Genomic DNA, 16327 nt, shown 5'->3' with positions numbered 1-16327 from the left:
GTGGTATTCAGCTAGCCCAGTGCATCAGGCAAGATTGACACCCACTTGCGGTTTCACATGACCCAGACTTAGCAGTGCTCAGGGCAGCGGCAGTGTCTGCTGGCAGCAGCAGGTTCATGTTGGTTAGACACTTGGTCACCAAACGCCTTCCTGCTCCATCAGCCCAGCTGTCCTTCCTTTTGTTTGTTCCTTCCTCCTGTCTGTTTCATTTTCTCTGGAGAGCTGTATGTGAATTTGGGAGGCAGCTCTCTGCTGGGGCAAGTGCTGAAGCCAGCACTTTGCCTGAGGGTGTATTTCTGACCTTGAGTTGGAGATGGAAGGGCAGGTATCTATTACGATTAGGGGGCTTTCATTAAGAAAGGATGGGGGCAGTTTGTCCCCCATATAGTTTGCCCTTGGCCTCTTGTGACCTATCATATACAACAAAGCCGCCCCTCAGTTTTGCTAGCCAATCATGCCTGGTGTGTGCTGTCTGTTACCCTCTTCCATGCTGCTCCACTCCTGGAAGGTCCGGGATGCTGGCCATGCACAGCGAGCCTGCCGGGGCTGGTCCCTGCCACAAGCTGGCACATCTCACAAGGGGGGAGAAGCCAGGTTCCGCTAACGGGCTCAAATGCTGCAAGTGGCTGCCTGCTGCGTTTCTCCCTGGTTCACCCACGCAAAACAGGCAGCACCGGAGTGTGGGGCCACGTGCCTCCAGCTGGGACTGACTCGGCGGCTTCACCACGGGCGGGGGCTGAGGGGGGATGCTCTATTTTTGGCAGTGCCATCTGTCTGCCACAGACGAAGATGGGAGAAAGGGGGTGGTGGTATCACACAAAACCCAGCCCTGAGACACGTGGAAGGAGGGGGCGGTTTGTTTCTACTTTGTATGAGGATTTGGCTTTTGCAGAAGACACGCCAGTCTTAGCTCTCAGAGGAGAAGAGGGAATGGAAAGCTAGCAAATGTTTGATTCCGCAGAATGTGCCAGTTGTACAACTGAGAACAGGAAGTCTCCTTCACTTCCAAGTCCAAGTCGATGGTTTCACATGAGGGTGGAACATTTCCCCTGATGCTTCTGATCCAAAGTCAAGTTTCTCCTGCCCGGGTTTTGGAAACAACCACTACAATAATAATAGCTAAACAAAGCACTAAGCATAGGCCAGGCCTGGATATAAGCAAGCACTTAATTTGCGTTACCATAGTCCACCTTCCTCACCACACTGTGAGGAAGGGACCAGTTGTCCCTATCTCACAAAGGAAACTATGACACAGAGGGGCCGAGCCGCTTTCCCAAGGTGCACATGTGGAAGGTAGAAGGCCCAGGACCCAAGACATTCCCCCGGGCTCCCTGCTATCCCACCATCATTCTTAGCATTTCCAGAGTCAGAAAGCCAGACCAATCCTCAGACATTTCAGCTTCCCAGACGCCCCTCAGAGGCTGTAGCTTTCCACCTGCAGCGCCGCCGGGCTTACTGCCCTCTCAGAAGGCCGCATTGGCTCCAGTTGTCTCCTGTGTATGTGCTGCAGAAACCCCTGGCACTGCTTTGCAGGCCTCAGGCCCCCTTCCACCTCACCTGGGAGCCCAGCAGGGCTAGGGGAACCTTACAGCCCTGAGCAGGGGCCCAAGAGGAGAGACCTGTAATGCTGACAAAGATCTGACCCTGTCGCTGGTTGTGCTCAGGTTCAAGGCCTGTCTCTGCTGTGCCCCGCACCTGATCCCTTCTCTCACCCCTCCCAGGGCCCAGAAGTGCATGGAGAGGAGAAGCATGGTCCTGGGGCCTTGGGCCACCAACAGGGTGGCTTTTGCTCTGGGGTTTGAGTGGGCCCAGGGTTGCTCATGCACTCAGTATGCTCTTTCCACAGGGCCTGATTCATTCAGATAACCTTTGTCTCAGATGGAAGAAAAACTCGAAGATGCCATACATTTAGTTATGAGGACCATGAAGTGGGGCAGAGACAGAGGGGAGCTAATCAGCTCACAGGTGAGGTATAGCCCCATAAGAAGGCTGGTAATGCTGGAAGCTTGACTCAGACCCCACCACAGCTGGGGAGCAGCCAGGGAGCGGCCGTGGAGCAGCTGGGGGTTGTGCCCATCAGTATCCTGGCTGTTCCACTTCCAATCCAGCTCCCTGCTAATGTTCCTGAAACAGCAGCATAAGATGGTCCATGTCCTTAGGCCCCTGTACTCATGTGGGAGACCCACATGGAGTTCCAGAATCTTGACTTTGGCCCAGCCCCAGATATTGTGGCCATTGGAGTGAACCATGCAATGGAAGATCTCTTTCTTTGGTTTCCTCCCCTCTCTCTGTAACTCTGTCTTTCAGATAAAGAAATAAATCCTTAAAAATGAAACCATGGTTTCTTCTGAATGGGTCCCGTCTCTCAAAGCTCCTTTCCCCTTCCTCTGTGGGCAAGGTGGCTTCAAGGTGAACAGCGTGGGTCTTCCTTGCCCAAGCCCTCAGCCCAATGAGATTTCAAAAATCCAGAGTTTGGCTTTGACCTCTTCATACATTTAGTGTGAGGGCTGTTCTCCTGTGGGACCCTTGGTGACTCAAATTCTACACCAGCCTAGTGAGGCATCAGAGATCAAGGCTGCACACCACAGGAAACCATCCTCAGTGGAGTGGCTGCCTGTCAGGTCCAGTTCCTACATCTGGGTTCTCCTGGGGACTGAGCATCCTGCTTAAGCCTTGCCAACACCCAGAACCCTCACCTTTGCCATGCCCTGTGCCAGCCTCACCCTTCCTTCCTCCAGCCTCTGAGTCCAGCTGTGGGATTCCTCTCACCCCAGAGTCAGGGCTCAGCTCTGCTCCACATTCCCCACCTTCCAACACACACACTTTGTTCTGAGCATTGAGCCATGGTCCTTAAGCCATACAGGGTGGCCCAAGGGCACCTTGCTGTCTCTGCTCTCAACTCCTCTGCCTTCACCTCTCTCCCTACCTGGCTGCCCCCAGCCTCTTGCCTGCTGCACAACCTCCCTGGGCACTCAGTACCCACACACTGGGCCTGCCACCCTCTTCGCAGGGGCCCCACTGCACCTCCCCCAGGTAGTTCTTCCAGGGAGAGCTTCCTGGCCTCCCAATCTGAAAGTACCACCTCCAGTCCTCACTCACATCTTGGGGTCCCCTCCTGGACTCTCCTCTCCTCTCTCTTCTACCTCTCTGGCTGCTTCACTGGGTAGCCCTCTCAACTAGAAGGAAAGCTCCAGACAGGTGTAGAAGGTGGGTGGGGAATGACGCTCCCCGAGAAGCCCACTGAGCAAGGTGATCTGAAAGCAACCAAAGGCCTCAGAGCCAGAAGCTGGGAAGCAGGCATCTCCAAATCCCTGGGAGCGCAGGCACTTCTGGACACCCAAGTGCAGGCAGTGGCTTCGGGTAATTTCCTAAACTGCAGAGGCTCTGGGCAATTTCTTAACCCGCATGAAGATTAGGCTGCCAAAGGGAATGCCTGGCTTCCCCTCCTCACCTCCTGGAAAATGAACCAAGGAATGTGGCCCAGCTGGAGGGACTCCCTCCAGGGTTACACTCAGTGGCCCTCCTGGGGGCTCACTCAGATTCCAAGGGCTATCTTTGCAAGCGCCAATCTGTCTCCTCAGGTATTTGCCCAACCCAGTCATCAGGCAGGATTCCTTCACACAACCTTCCTAGGCCCTTCTCTTCCTCTCCTAGGGAAAAGTCAGATGAGGGGTGACCATTCTGGGGGTGGGATCATACTCTTTGTCCTGTGAGGGCATTGACTCCTACTCCTATCAAGGCAGGGGTTAGAGAGCCCTGTAGTTCCAGGTTCTCCAGGGCATAGAAGGCAGAAATGCCTGTTCCATTAATTAACACATACTCTCTTATCTGTCCCTGCCAGGTTGCTGATTACATACTTAGCACATGCTCTCAGGGTCTGGATCTGTTCCAGATATTTCTGGGAAAAAACAACAACATCAACAACGACAAAAACACCGCAGCCCTTTCCTCCATGCTCCATGCCCAGTTCTCCCATGATGCCCTGGCTCTAAGTTGGACCCTGTCATCCTCACTACAGACCCCAGACTAGCTCACATTTAGGGGTCTTGCCCGAAGGAGGAGCGAAAGCCCTACACACTGCCCTAAGTGGGCTATGCGGACGCTCACTAACACTGCAGTGATCATCCTACATGCGGCAACCCACTCCTCAGTGTTTCTGTTGGTCCCCAGGGATTGAGTTAATGCAATGTGTGCCTGTTCCCACAGGGCTGCCCCAGGTAGGCCTTGCAGAGTGGCAGAGGGGCTCCTGAGTGCTCTCTCGCCTGCGGATCCTCATCCCCCACAGGCATGAGCAATGTGCTTTCTGGGAAATGTGTTCAGTCAGGGTCCTTCTGTGTATGCCTCACCCTGGGATGGGTGCTCAGCATCCTTCAGACCCCACCCCACCCTGAGCTCAGCCTCCTGCCAGGCATATCTAACACCTTGTACAGTGCCCACTCAGAGCAGAGTGGAGGAGGTCCCTTGGAGATGTCACATACAGCTCCCTGCCAGGGACTGGTGCTAGCCCTGGACTCTGCCTTCCTATTCAAACAGCAGGAGTTGTCTCTGCAACTGAGAGCACCCTACCCAGGAAAAACAGGAGCCACAGAACTTCATCTAAGCTAGGACTTGCAGGGTGGGAGGGAAAGAGAGCAACAGGGGCTGAGCTCTGAGAGGCCATGGGGTCAGCAGTGCAGGCTGCCACCCAGCACATTGGCACAGCCCAAGGCTGCCTGTGGTCCCAGCTCCTTCCATGGCCCCATCAGCCTGAGTGAGCAGAACTGAACATCGGTGCCCAGGGACACAGAGTTTTCAGTTTCACACAAACACTTGTCAGGCATGGACCCAGAAGCCTGCCTTTGGTGTCTCAGCACACCATGGCCCCAGGTAGGTCACGAGATGGAACAGCTCACCCTATTGTGCACAGCTTTAGTTCACCCCTGATGAAGCCACAGGGCTAAGGCACAAAGAAGACAATTAGAAGAGCGGTCAAAAAAATACCCATTTTCCCTCTTTTTCCATTGGCTCCTTTTTCTCCTTTTGGGCCCTGGGGACCAGGCTGTCCATCAGATCCATTGTGTCCTGGTAAGCCACTTACTCCTGGAGGGCCTGCAGCAAAAACATGGAAGAACATTTTCAACACATTTGGTGACATTGAGCTGGCACCCGTGCCTTTTCCACACCCTCCCTTCTCTGTCTGAAACAGTGGTAGGTGATGGGTACAGCAATGACAGGCTCTCAGATGAGAGGAGCAGAAAGGATATAACTGGGGTTGCCTCTGCAGCCCTCCCCTTATCCCCACCTCTGTCCCTACAGAGAAACCCTAAGGATCCAGCCACCTGAAGCCTCCCCTGAACTAAGGAGAGCCCACGGGATCTTACCTGGGGGGCCAGGAGGTCCTACAACAGAAGAAATGCAGAGGATAAATGACCACAACCACCAAAGGACGCCCTCCCCCTTCCAAATGTTCCACTCAACTGGTGACCTTAAGAAATCTGTCAGTCCCCAAGATGTTTAAAACCAATCTGGTCAAGACTCCTTTGCCAAGCAAACCATGTCTGCTTCAGATTCAGTCAGCAATCTCCCAAGTCATCAACTCAATCAGTGCTGACTCTGGTGGGTACAGGGGTGCCAGGACAGAGCAGGGCCACATGGGCCACCAAGGGGGCTTGCCACCAGCTGATGCTGGCTTGGCGAATCTGTGGCTGCACAAAGCAACCTGAGAAAATGGAGAGCTCAGATTCGATAACAAATATCTTCCTTGGTGGATAATTATCCAGGACTCTAAGAGGATGAGCTGAGCCATTTACACACAACTGTTTCACAAGTGATGAAGAGGGAAGATCTTTTCATAAATACCAGTCTTCAACTAGTCTGGAAATCAGCATTTATTAAGCACTTACTTTGTGCCCCGGAATCTATTAAGAAATCTTGGTCCCTGTGTCTGCTGTGCAACCAAGTCTACACAGAGAAGGTAGACCCTGACACCACAGCGCAATATGAGGAAGTCATGGAGAAGCGGGGAAGCCTGAGTGCTCAGCAGTGAAAGACTGCACCCCTAGGTGAGCCTTGAACTACAGCACTGAAGAAAGAGTGGGTCCCAGATGGCTGCAGGTAAGGAGTAAGCATCCCATGTAGGGCACCGACAGGAGCAAGAGCACTTAGGTGGGAACCTGTAGGATGCAGGGTGGGAGAAAGGAAGAGGATCAGCCAAGCCTAGCAGACAGTGATGGAGTGGAACAAGTCCATCGGTGTGGTCGCTGGGGGAAGCCCTTGAATGCCAGGCCTCACCCAAGAGGCAGTAGGGAGCTGTGGCAGATGGCTGTGCAGCGGGGAGCTTGTGGTGCTGGGGGTGATGTGACAGCAGTGTGGGCTGATGATCCTCTCTGTATCAGGTAGAACAAGAAGAGGGGGCTGGAGGAGGGATGGCTGCAGAGAAAATACCCAGAGTGTGTTTGGAGGTAAAGTCAGGGACAGGGTTGTGGACAGCCGGGGTGAGCACAGAGTTGTAGAGGAAGCTAGAAATTCAAGCAGTGTCTCAGCAGAGTGAGCAAGACTCCATGTCTGATGGGGTAGGAGGCTTCCAGATAACTGGGGCTCCAGACACTAGATGCCATTTTGGCAGATATGGGGACTCTAGAAGCTCACGTGTCTGAGGGGACGCAGTCCCATTGTGGGCACAAATCATCAGCTGGGAATCACATCTCCACTGTGGTCAGCGTACCTGCGGCTGCACGACTCACCACCAGATGGTGCACACGCACCGGACAGGGGTGGTGGAGCCTCTTCCCAGAGATCAGAAATCCCTGAATCGTCACTCCTTGACTGCACAGGAGGCAACCACAGATGTGCAGACGGCTAGGAGGACGACTGGACTGTAAGAGAAGCAGGCACGGACTATATAAATGGACTCCTATAGCGCTGGCATCCTATATGGGTGCCGGTTCAAGTCTTGGCTGTTCCAGGCCAGCTCCCTGCTAACACACCTGTGAAAGCAGTGGAAGAAGGGCCCAGTACTTGAGCCCCTGCATCCAGAGACAGAGTTCCTGGACCGTGGCTTTGTTCTAGCCCAGCCCTGGTTGTGTGGCCATCTGGGGGAGTGAACCAGCAGATGGAAGATATTTCTGTTTCTCCCTCTCTTTCTGTAATTCTCATTTCAAATAAATAAATGCATGAACAAAACGGAATGATAAATACATTGGCACAAAAATTTTTGAAATCCTTGTATATGAGGAGGTATCATATAAACTTTAAGAAAAAAAATCTGCATTTTCTCTTTTTGCATCAAAAGAAACATTTTAAAGGTTTCTTTTAAAGTTCTATTCATTTATTGAAAGGCAGAGTTGCAGAAAGGGAAAGGACAGAGGACTAAGGGGTTGAGGGAGGAAGGGAGAGAGAGAGAAAGAGGGAAACTTCCATTTGCTGGTTCACTTCCCAAATGGTTGCAACCGCCAGAGCTGGTCTAATCCAAAGCCAGAAGCCAGGAATTTCCTCTGGGTCTCCCATGTGCGTACACGGGCTCAAGGATTTGGCCCATTGTTTGCTGTTTTTCCAGGTGTATCAGCAGGGTGCTGGGTGAGAAATGGAGCACCAGGACTCAACTCTCATAAGGGATGTCAGCGTTGCAGTCAGTGGCTTTACCCACTGTGCCACAGTGCAGCCTCCTAAAATACACATCTTTTTTTTTTTTAAAGATTTATTTTTATTATTTTTCATTGGAAAGGCAGATATACAGAGAGGAGAGACAGAGAGGAAGATCTTCCATCCAATGATTCACTCCCCAAGTGAGCGCAACGGGCCGATACTATGCCGATCCAAAGCCAGGAGCCTCTTCCGGGTCTCCCACGCGGGTGCAGGGTCCCAAAGCCTTGGGCCGTCCTCGACTGCCTTCCCAGGCCACAGGCAGGGAGCTGGAAGGGAAGTGGGGCTGCCGGGATTAGAACCGGCGCCCATATGGGATCCCGGGCGTGCAAGGTGAGGACCTTTAACCACTTGCGCCACCGCGCCGGGCCCAATACACATCTTTTAATTCTGTCTTTCCACAGGTTTTATGAAGCCCCATTACACAGAGCCAGCTTCAGGAGTCCCTAGGAGAGCTCACCGTATCTTGCAGCAGAACTTATGGTGAGAGCTGCAGGCTGCACTGGTATTTGGGACCCATTCACTCCTTTAAGGGTCTCATTGGAGTGAAGCAATCAGGTGACACTTCCTCAAAGAGCTCCCTTTGCTACAATTCCAAAGCTACAATTCCTGATGAATAGGACATTGGTAAAATGCAGATGCCTGGGCCTGCCTTGGAGATCCTAAAATGGTTTGGGTTTAAATGAGGCCCAGGAACCTGTATTTTTTTTTTTATCAAGCATCACAGGTGACTGGAATGATCATGATCCCTTCTCCCCACACCCCCTTAGAGGATGTGAACATTTTCTGAGAAAAGAATTAGATACCATTACTGGATTTTTCAAGGGCTTCTGGCCAATGGGACCTGTCCTGGGGGAATGCCACTGTAGGCCTGCAAAAGCAGCAGGTGCCATCTTTTGGGACTCTCTGTTCTCCACAGATGACCATGGAACTAGGATGCCTAGAATCTGGTGCAAAGATGGGGACTTCTTGGACCCCTTGGTCCTGGAGGAAGCAGAACTATCCAGAAGCATCACCCAATCTTCACTATACTGAGTGGGATGAGAGCTAAGCCTCTGCTCTTAGGCCACCAGGAATTTGCAACCTGATTCGCACCAACCAACCGCAACAAATACACTCTTCTTTCAATCATTTTTGATAGCCCCTCCTTACTTCTCCCCGCCCCCACCACCACAAATAAGCTCTAGTGGGCTTTTGCTGCTAGCAGACACAAGAATGTTCATTCTGACAGGAAAAACTGCTGTTGCAGTTGTGAGGAGTAAGCAATGTGAAGAGTATGTTTGAACTCAGCGGCCTCAAGAGAGGGTGCTAGCCAGTGGAAACCACAGCAGGGCCCTGGTCCCTGGGCTCTTGCCACAGAGGCCATTCAGAATCTAGGGGAAGAGATACACCTCTACCTTTCCCCCGCCCTCTCCCCGCACCACCCACAGCCTCCCAAGGATGCTGTCCAAATAGGTGTTGTCTGAACCAGGCACCTGCACTGACCATGGAGGAAGAGGCTAAGCATTTCCCAAGGTCTTGCTCAAGGGGAAGAAATGAGGACGTCACACCAAGCCCAAGCAGCCACTCGGGAGAGTGAGGCCTGGCTCTGTGGCTTCAGAACGAGCTGGGGAAAAATGCAGCTCCATAATTCCAGGTCTGGCAGGCCTGGGGGTCATGTCCCGACTGTCCCCCTCCTCCTCCCTAGTGAGGACGCACGCAGCTCCAGGACTGGACAGGGGCTCGGGCCCATGCGGATGTGGTCCCACCTTCCCCATGAGAGCTGGCATGCTTGGCTCTTCCTAAAGCATGACCTGAGCAGCTCCCGTGCCTGCAGGCAGATTCTCCAGCTAGTTTTGGGTCTGCCTCCACCTATGAACACACAGTGAACAACAGTACCAGCGATCTGGGTACGGTCTGTTCACTAGTGCCGCACTGGCTGCAGCTTTGCAGCCTCGGTGCTTTGTCTCCCATGCACCGTGTCCTGCCACCAGCTACCTGGCCGGGCTCAGGTCCTGACTTGGAAAGGCATCCTTCCTGGACATGTCCCTAGTGAAGTGCAGCCTCAGTTCAGTCCCATTTAGTGGGTGCTTTTCAATTCTGGACCATGAACATGGGAGCCTTAAAAAATGAGAGTAGGGATGGCAGACAGGCTTTGTTTTAGGTGCCAATTCAAACAAATAGTCATGGTTTTCGGGAACACCGGAGAGTGACATGCAGCCAAGCTCAGCAGCGCCTGGGATCCATTATTGAAGCTGGGCTGGGTGGAGCTATGGAAGTGGTGACAAATGACATGGATGGGTGAGGAGCCCCTGGCCAGGAGGATCTGAAGTGCCTTAGTCCCGCCATGCAATTCAGCTATGCGATGGTTCAAATATTTTCCAACAAGTCTTCATGCAGATACCATTGTAAGAGCAAACCATGAGCCTGCCATCTTTGAGCCACCTGTTTTTCTGGAAGATCTGCTTCTGAGGCTCCCAAGAAAAATGAGCCTGGAGTAAGTGAGATACATTCAGAGGAGCAAACGAGGGTACTTAGAAAGTGCTATGAATGGCAGTGCAGTGGCATAGTAGGCTAGTCCTCTACACCAACAGTCCATATAGACACTAGTTCATGTCCTGGTTGTTCTACTTCCAATCTAGCTCCTTACTTATAGTCTGGAAAAATAGCAAAGATTACCCAGTGCCTTGGGACCCTGCACCCATCTGGAAGAAGCTTCTGGCTCCTGGCTTTAGACTGGCTCAGTTCCAGCTTTTGTGACCATTTGGGGAGTGGACCAGTGAATGGTCTCTGTGTCTCTCCTTCTCTCTGTAAATCTGCTCTTCTAATACAAATAAATAGATCTTAAATTTTTTCACAATAAAAAGAAACAAATAGAAGCAGAAGTCTGCTTGGGTCAAGAATTTTTGAAAACTATGCACTTGAGGATCTTGGAAAATTCATGGAAAAAAAGTGTTAAGAAAATTGCATGTTTTCAAAAGACTTTCACACAAAATTAAACTTATCTTGTTTTTTTCTCATTAAGTTTTACAAATAAAGCATGCAGTTTGACAGACTCTAGCCAAAACAGTTGTCTTGTCCAGCCAGTGGATTGCCCTGCCTACTCGTCTGAGAGGTTACAGACAACGCAAAGCCACGTAGCATGGGCAAGTCTTGCTGTAGGGCAGCAAGCCCAGAGCATCCTCCTGGTCTCAGCCATGACCTTTTGCCCCCTGCTTAAGCTGCCCAAATCAGTCCTGGGTCCTACCACTTGCTCTCCTGTGCCCAGCACCCTGCTTCCAGTGCAGGTGGTATGTTCCATCCACGGGCACCTTCTCACTCTGTAACTTGTACTTTTCACACCTAAGTTTTAATCAAAAAGCTGTTTGTGAAAAAAAAAAGACCCAATTTCAAGCTGACATGAAGGGAGAGAGTGCTGCCTTTTGAAAAGCATTTGGAGGTGCCAAAGAATAACCCATTCAGCCCACTTCCAGGATGGAGGTGACCCCCGCTGCCCATCGCTCTCCCCTAAGTGGTCTTGGTGGCTCTCTCCTTGCATTCACAGCGCTGCCTGGCTCTCAGGGCTGTCACTATAAAAATCAGAAAGGAGGAGGCTTTTCCTGGGCCTCTCAGAAAGGCTTTTGTGCCTGTAATTCCATCCATTTTAGCATTTCTCTAGCACTCATCACTGTCACATGCGGGAACTCTCAAAACGGACTTCCAGAGATGGAAGGAAGGTGCTTTAGCCTCAAGAGTTTCAGAATAAAGGACCGGGCTCTTTTGAAGATATTGAATTTTCTCTGAGGACCCAAGTGTGACTTGAGTAATTCAATTAGCAATTCCCAAGGAGACATGGGATCAGTTTTCCCTCCCCAGGGTCAAAATAAAACCAGTGGGGTCTGGGCTTCCTGAGAGAAGCTTCTCCCTGCAGCTGGTCACAGAAACCCCTGGTTTATTCATACAACACACTTGCATTGCACTCCTAAGGCATGGCGCATTGAGCGAGGAACTGTGAAAATAGAGCACAGAGAGGCAACGCTTCCTGCCATGGCACACACACCCTGGATGGGGAGGCTCCTCCCAGCCAAGGGTCCCCAGAAACTCTCCAGACCCTTCGGCCACGGATCAACGAGGTTCCGCCAATGTTTTCCGCACTCTTAAGGCTCCTGTTTTCTCAAGTGCAAGGCAGCTCTGGGTTTACGCCACAGCAGCCATAGCTGACTGTTCCAGGAGAAAAGAATGTTCTCATTTCCTCAGATTGCTACACCTGCTTTAGAGAGGCAGGCAAGGCTGTGCCTGAATTCAGTCGACTGGGCCTGCTCAGTGTCTTCTTTGGCTGAGGCAGCAATGGGGAGAGGAGGAAGCAGTGGCAAGGGGTGACAGATCTGGGGGCTGGGCTTTCCTCGCCCTCACTTCAGGAAGCAAGAAGCAAATAGCGCTCCTCTCTCATGAGAGGCACAACTCATCAGGTCTAGGAAATCACTTCTTCTCTTTCCCCAGGCACCACCATCAGCCTTCCTCATACCTTCTGACTAGTCCATTTCCTTAATACATGACATGTAGGGAGTCAGCGTGGTCAACCTCTAGGCCTACTCAGCAGGCAGAGAGGTTCAAGCTGTATGTTTAAAGGTGCTTCAAAAAGGCCCATGAAAAAGGCAATTAAGAAGTTAAGTTTGGGGTCAGTGTTGTGGCACAAAGGGTTACACTGTCACATTGCTGGTACTCCATCTTGCAGGACTGCTTAGAGTCCCGGCTCCTGTGTTTCTGACCCAGCTGCCTGATAATGCACCTGGGAAAGCAATGGAAGACAGCTCAAGTGCTTGGGGCCCTGCAACCCACATGGGAGACCAAGATGGAATTCCTGGCTCCTGGCTTTGTCCTGACCCAGCCCTAGCTGCTGTGGCCATCTGGGGAATGAGCCAGCAGAAGGAAGATCTCTGTGTCTTTGATCACCTTTCAAATACAAACAATCATACATAAATGCATATATATTTTTCAGATTTATTTATTTTTATTGGAAAGTCAGATATACAGAGAGGAGGAGCTACAGAGAGAAACATCTTTCGTCCACCGATTCACTCCCCAAGCAGCTGCAATGGCCAGAGCTGTGCTGATCAAAAGCCAACAGCCAGCAGCCAGGAGCTTCTTCTGGGTCTCCCATGTGGGTTCAGGGTCCCAAAGCTTTGGGTCATCCTACACTGCCTTCCCAGGCTACAAGTAGGGAGCTGGCTGAAAAGGGGGGCCACTGGGACACAAACTGGTGCCCATATGGAATACCAGTATATGCAAGGTGAGGACTTTAGCCACTAGGTTACTGTGCTGGGTCCTACATAGATTTTTTAAAAAGGTAAGTTTATTTTAGTGCAAATTTTTTAAAAATTCCATACATTTTTTTCATAAAACACATTTTAATGGGACTTTTTCAAGCTCTTTCACATGCATGAATTTCAAATTTTTATGCATATTTTTATGCATAATTTTATGCATATTTTTAAGCATATTTTTCCAATTCTATCTTTCATACCCTTTTTGAAGACCCTTCTCCTATGCTATAGGGAAATAATTCTTATGAAAGAACTCTACCACTTAGCAAAGCCCCCTTCTTCTTTCTTTTTCCTATTTAAAGGCCATGGGGTTAAGGAAAAAACATCTGGTTCAAGATCCTCACACTGCTAATCACCCAGGCCCTTGTTATTTCCATGGCCAGATTACTATGCGAATCCTGCACACACTGTTTGTCCTAATTATATTACAGTTGTTTCCAAGTATGTTAAAGACATTTGGTTTTATATATGTATAGCACATGGATCCCTGAGTGCTCCTCATCCACACACACGCTTGCTGCGGGCTAGCCCTGGGAGCGGCCGGCCAACCCACCTGTGAGGCAGATGCCTTTGGTGCTGTTGCATAGGTCCACCATCACTCGCACCTGCAGGTAAGAGAGGACAGTGAACAGCAGACAGTGAGCAGTGGGTCCCGGACACTAAGGAAGTAGTCACAGCTCCCAGTGCATCTTTGATTCAGATAATGAGCACGCAGTCACTAACATCCCACCACGTGACTGACTTCAGAGGACTCTGCATCACCGAAGTCTGGGGAAAATGGCTTGAAGATCTAAGGATGTCTGATACCAGCAGCTGATACAACAGTGTCATCAATGGCACTGTCTTGATTTTCATCACCTTGTGAGGACACAGAGGGTGGTGAGAGGATCACCAAGTTCAGTTTTTACCACTACAGTGAGCCAGCTTCCCAGTGTTTGAGGGCTTCAATCTGCTGGTCTCAGTAAAGAGGCAGAGGTGAGCCTAGTGGCTCGGAGCAAGTACTTACTAACATCAAATCCAATCACACCAAATCCACAGGCCAAAACTGAAAGATCTCTTAAAACAAACAGAGTATAAAGCAGAAGTACACACACAAATGCTTCTAGAAGCCTCTTTCTTGATGCCCTTTCTCTGTGCTTTATTTTCTAGAATGTATCTAGAATGTTCTATCTAGAGATAGAACAAAGGGAACTCATGTGAGGAGGAACTGAGAGCCAGGGTAGTGGGGGTTGTACTAAGCGTGATGTGCCCTTTGTCCTATTTAATATTTTCACTGATTATACTTTCAATCAAAAGCGGTTAAAAAGAATGTGTTTTGATTTGATGAGAAAACAATTCATTTCCTACTTTGGTTCATTTAATTTGCCAGGCGATTCACAGGAAAATTCTTTTTTGTTAAGAATCAGCAAGCACCAACTGGTTGCTTTGTGAAATATATGTCACACATATTAAAAATGCACAAAATGTGTAAAAACAATTGAAAGATGAGTAGCACAGAAACATGTACAGTTGGCCCTTTATGTCAGGTACCACATCTACCACATTCAACCAACCAGGGAAGGGAAACAGCCAAGAAAAATGCATGGATACTAAACATGTACAGTCCCCCTAACCCGCGTCATCATTCCTTAAACAAAACAGCTAACAATTGTTTACATAGACTCATATTGTATTAAATAGCATGAGTCATTTCAAATGATGTAAAATACATGAGAAGATATGCATAGGTCATCGCACAAACACTACATTGTTTTCATAAAGGACCTGTGCTTCCTCAGATACTGTTAGGCTGAGGAGAAAACTAACAGTAAGGCCCTGCAGACAGGGAGAGACTGCATAGCAGCTGAGCCGGAGAGCTGGGAACCCTCCCAGCACAGTGCTCCAGCCCACCCTGACAGTCTTCTGGGCAGTGTCTCCTCCCTTTCACTCAGATAAGAATCCAGTGGCTTGGCAGGGGTGACAGCACGGACTCCAGGGCATGCAGCTGGGCTCCTGGACTCCCAGGTCGGCTGCACTTTCGGTTTCATCTTTGATGATCATCTTAACGCCACTAAGCAGGAAGCACTTTGGACTCATTGTTTTTAGGCATCTTCATAAATGAATGTAATCAGTAACACTAAGGCCAAAATTTATTGTCTTAAAAAAAACCCATCTAATTGCCCATTGAGAAGATCAGAAAAGACTCCACAATGCTTCATCTGTTGCCTGGGGGATCATAGCGGAAAGGACCAGTTTGAAGCAGCAGCCGCATCAATAGGGAAAATGAGCCTTTCTCTTGGGTACTCCTCACTGACCCCGGAAGGCACAGCTAAGAGCTAGGAAGAGAGAGTTTCCACTTCCTGACCTTCTGGCTTCCTTTGTGCACTAAACATTGGTTTAGATATTTCCCAGTAGATGGGAATATATTTCCTCAACAAACTAGGACTATATCAGATTGAAGGGAAATACAGTAAGAAAAGGGTGTGGCATGAAGAATCTGCTTTTTTCTGATCATTAAAATAAAAAAAATTTTGATGAACAGAGGGAGAGACAAAGAGACAGGTTTTCCTTCTGGCTCACTCCCCAAATGGCCACAGCATCCAGGGCTCAGCTAGGCTGGAGCCAGGAGCCTGGAATTCCATCTGTGTCTCCCACATGGGTGATGGGGGTTCAAAACTTTAGGTCATCTTTTGCTTTTCATTGCATTGACAGGGAGCTAGAATGCAAGTGGAGTAGCCAGGCCTAGAACTTCTCCACTGGAGTGAAACAGATCAAGAAGGAAAGTACAATAGACTGTCAGGAAGAACCTGCCTGGAGATGGGTGACAACAAATTGCTCACCTGGGCTTATGATACCAGAATCTCACAGTACTGCAAAGACACATGGGAGGCACGGGAAAAGGTCTGGGGCAGCCACTCCAGCCTGGAAATATAGGTTTTGTGGGAACAACAGCTGTTGCCCTGCATATAAAGCAAAGAACAGTGACCTCAAGAGCTCAGGCCTAATGCAGCCATGGCCAGGAGCATTGCCTCCTAGGCTATGAACTCATCTTAAAAAGGAAGCAATACAGCCCATCAGGTTCACCATCAGATGGGAAGATCAATGGGATGGAGACACATCACCTTGGGTGGGGACTTTTCTTTCAGCATTTGTAATGCTGGGGCTCAGAAAACAAAACCCTGAAGTGAGGACCTCAGAAGCAAAGTCCTTGTTGACTTTCTCCCACTCTCCTCTTTCCTGACCCCCCCCCTTTTTTTTTTTTAATTGGAAAGGCAGATATACAGAGAGGAGAGACAGAGAGGAAGATCTTCTGTCCGATGATTCACTCCCCAAGTGAGCCGCAACGGCCAATGCTATGCCGATCCGAAGCCAGGAGCCTCTTCCGGGTCTCCCACGCGGGTGCAGGGTCCCAAAGCCTTGGGCTGTCCTCGACTGCTTTCCCAGGC

General features: G+C 50.1%; 1 protein-coding gene across 1 annotated transcript in view; it reads right to left on the bottom strand.

Moving 5' to 3' along the window:
- Positions 1-16327, bottom strand: part of GLDN (gliomedin) — a 51082-nt gene that overhangs the window by 12935 nt on the left and 21820 nt on the right. Inside the window, exons 2-4 of the mRNA XM_040968449.1 lie at positions 13456-13507; positions 5361-5378; positions 4981-5088 (exon numbers count right to left, since the gene is read on the bottom strand). Coding sequence (XP_040824383.1) covers positions 4981-5088; positions 5361-5378; positions 13456-13507 — 178 coding nt within the window. The remainder of the gene's footprint in view (positions 1-4980; positions 5089-5360; positions 5379-13455; positions 13508-16327) is intronic.

This window comes from Ochotona curzoniae, unplaced genomic scaffold, assembly GCF_017591425.1.
Source record: "Ochotona curzoniae isolate NIBS_2020 unplaced genomic scaffold, NIBS_Ocur_1.0 scaffold_4701, whole genome shotgun sequence".
NCBI classification, from domain to species: domain Eukaryota; kingdom Metazoa; phylum Chordata; class Mammalia; order Lagomorpha; family Ochotonidae; genus Ochotona; species Ochotona curzoniae.
Note: the sequence above shows the minus strand (reverse complement) of the source record. Positions and strands in the feature narration are given on the sequence as shown.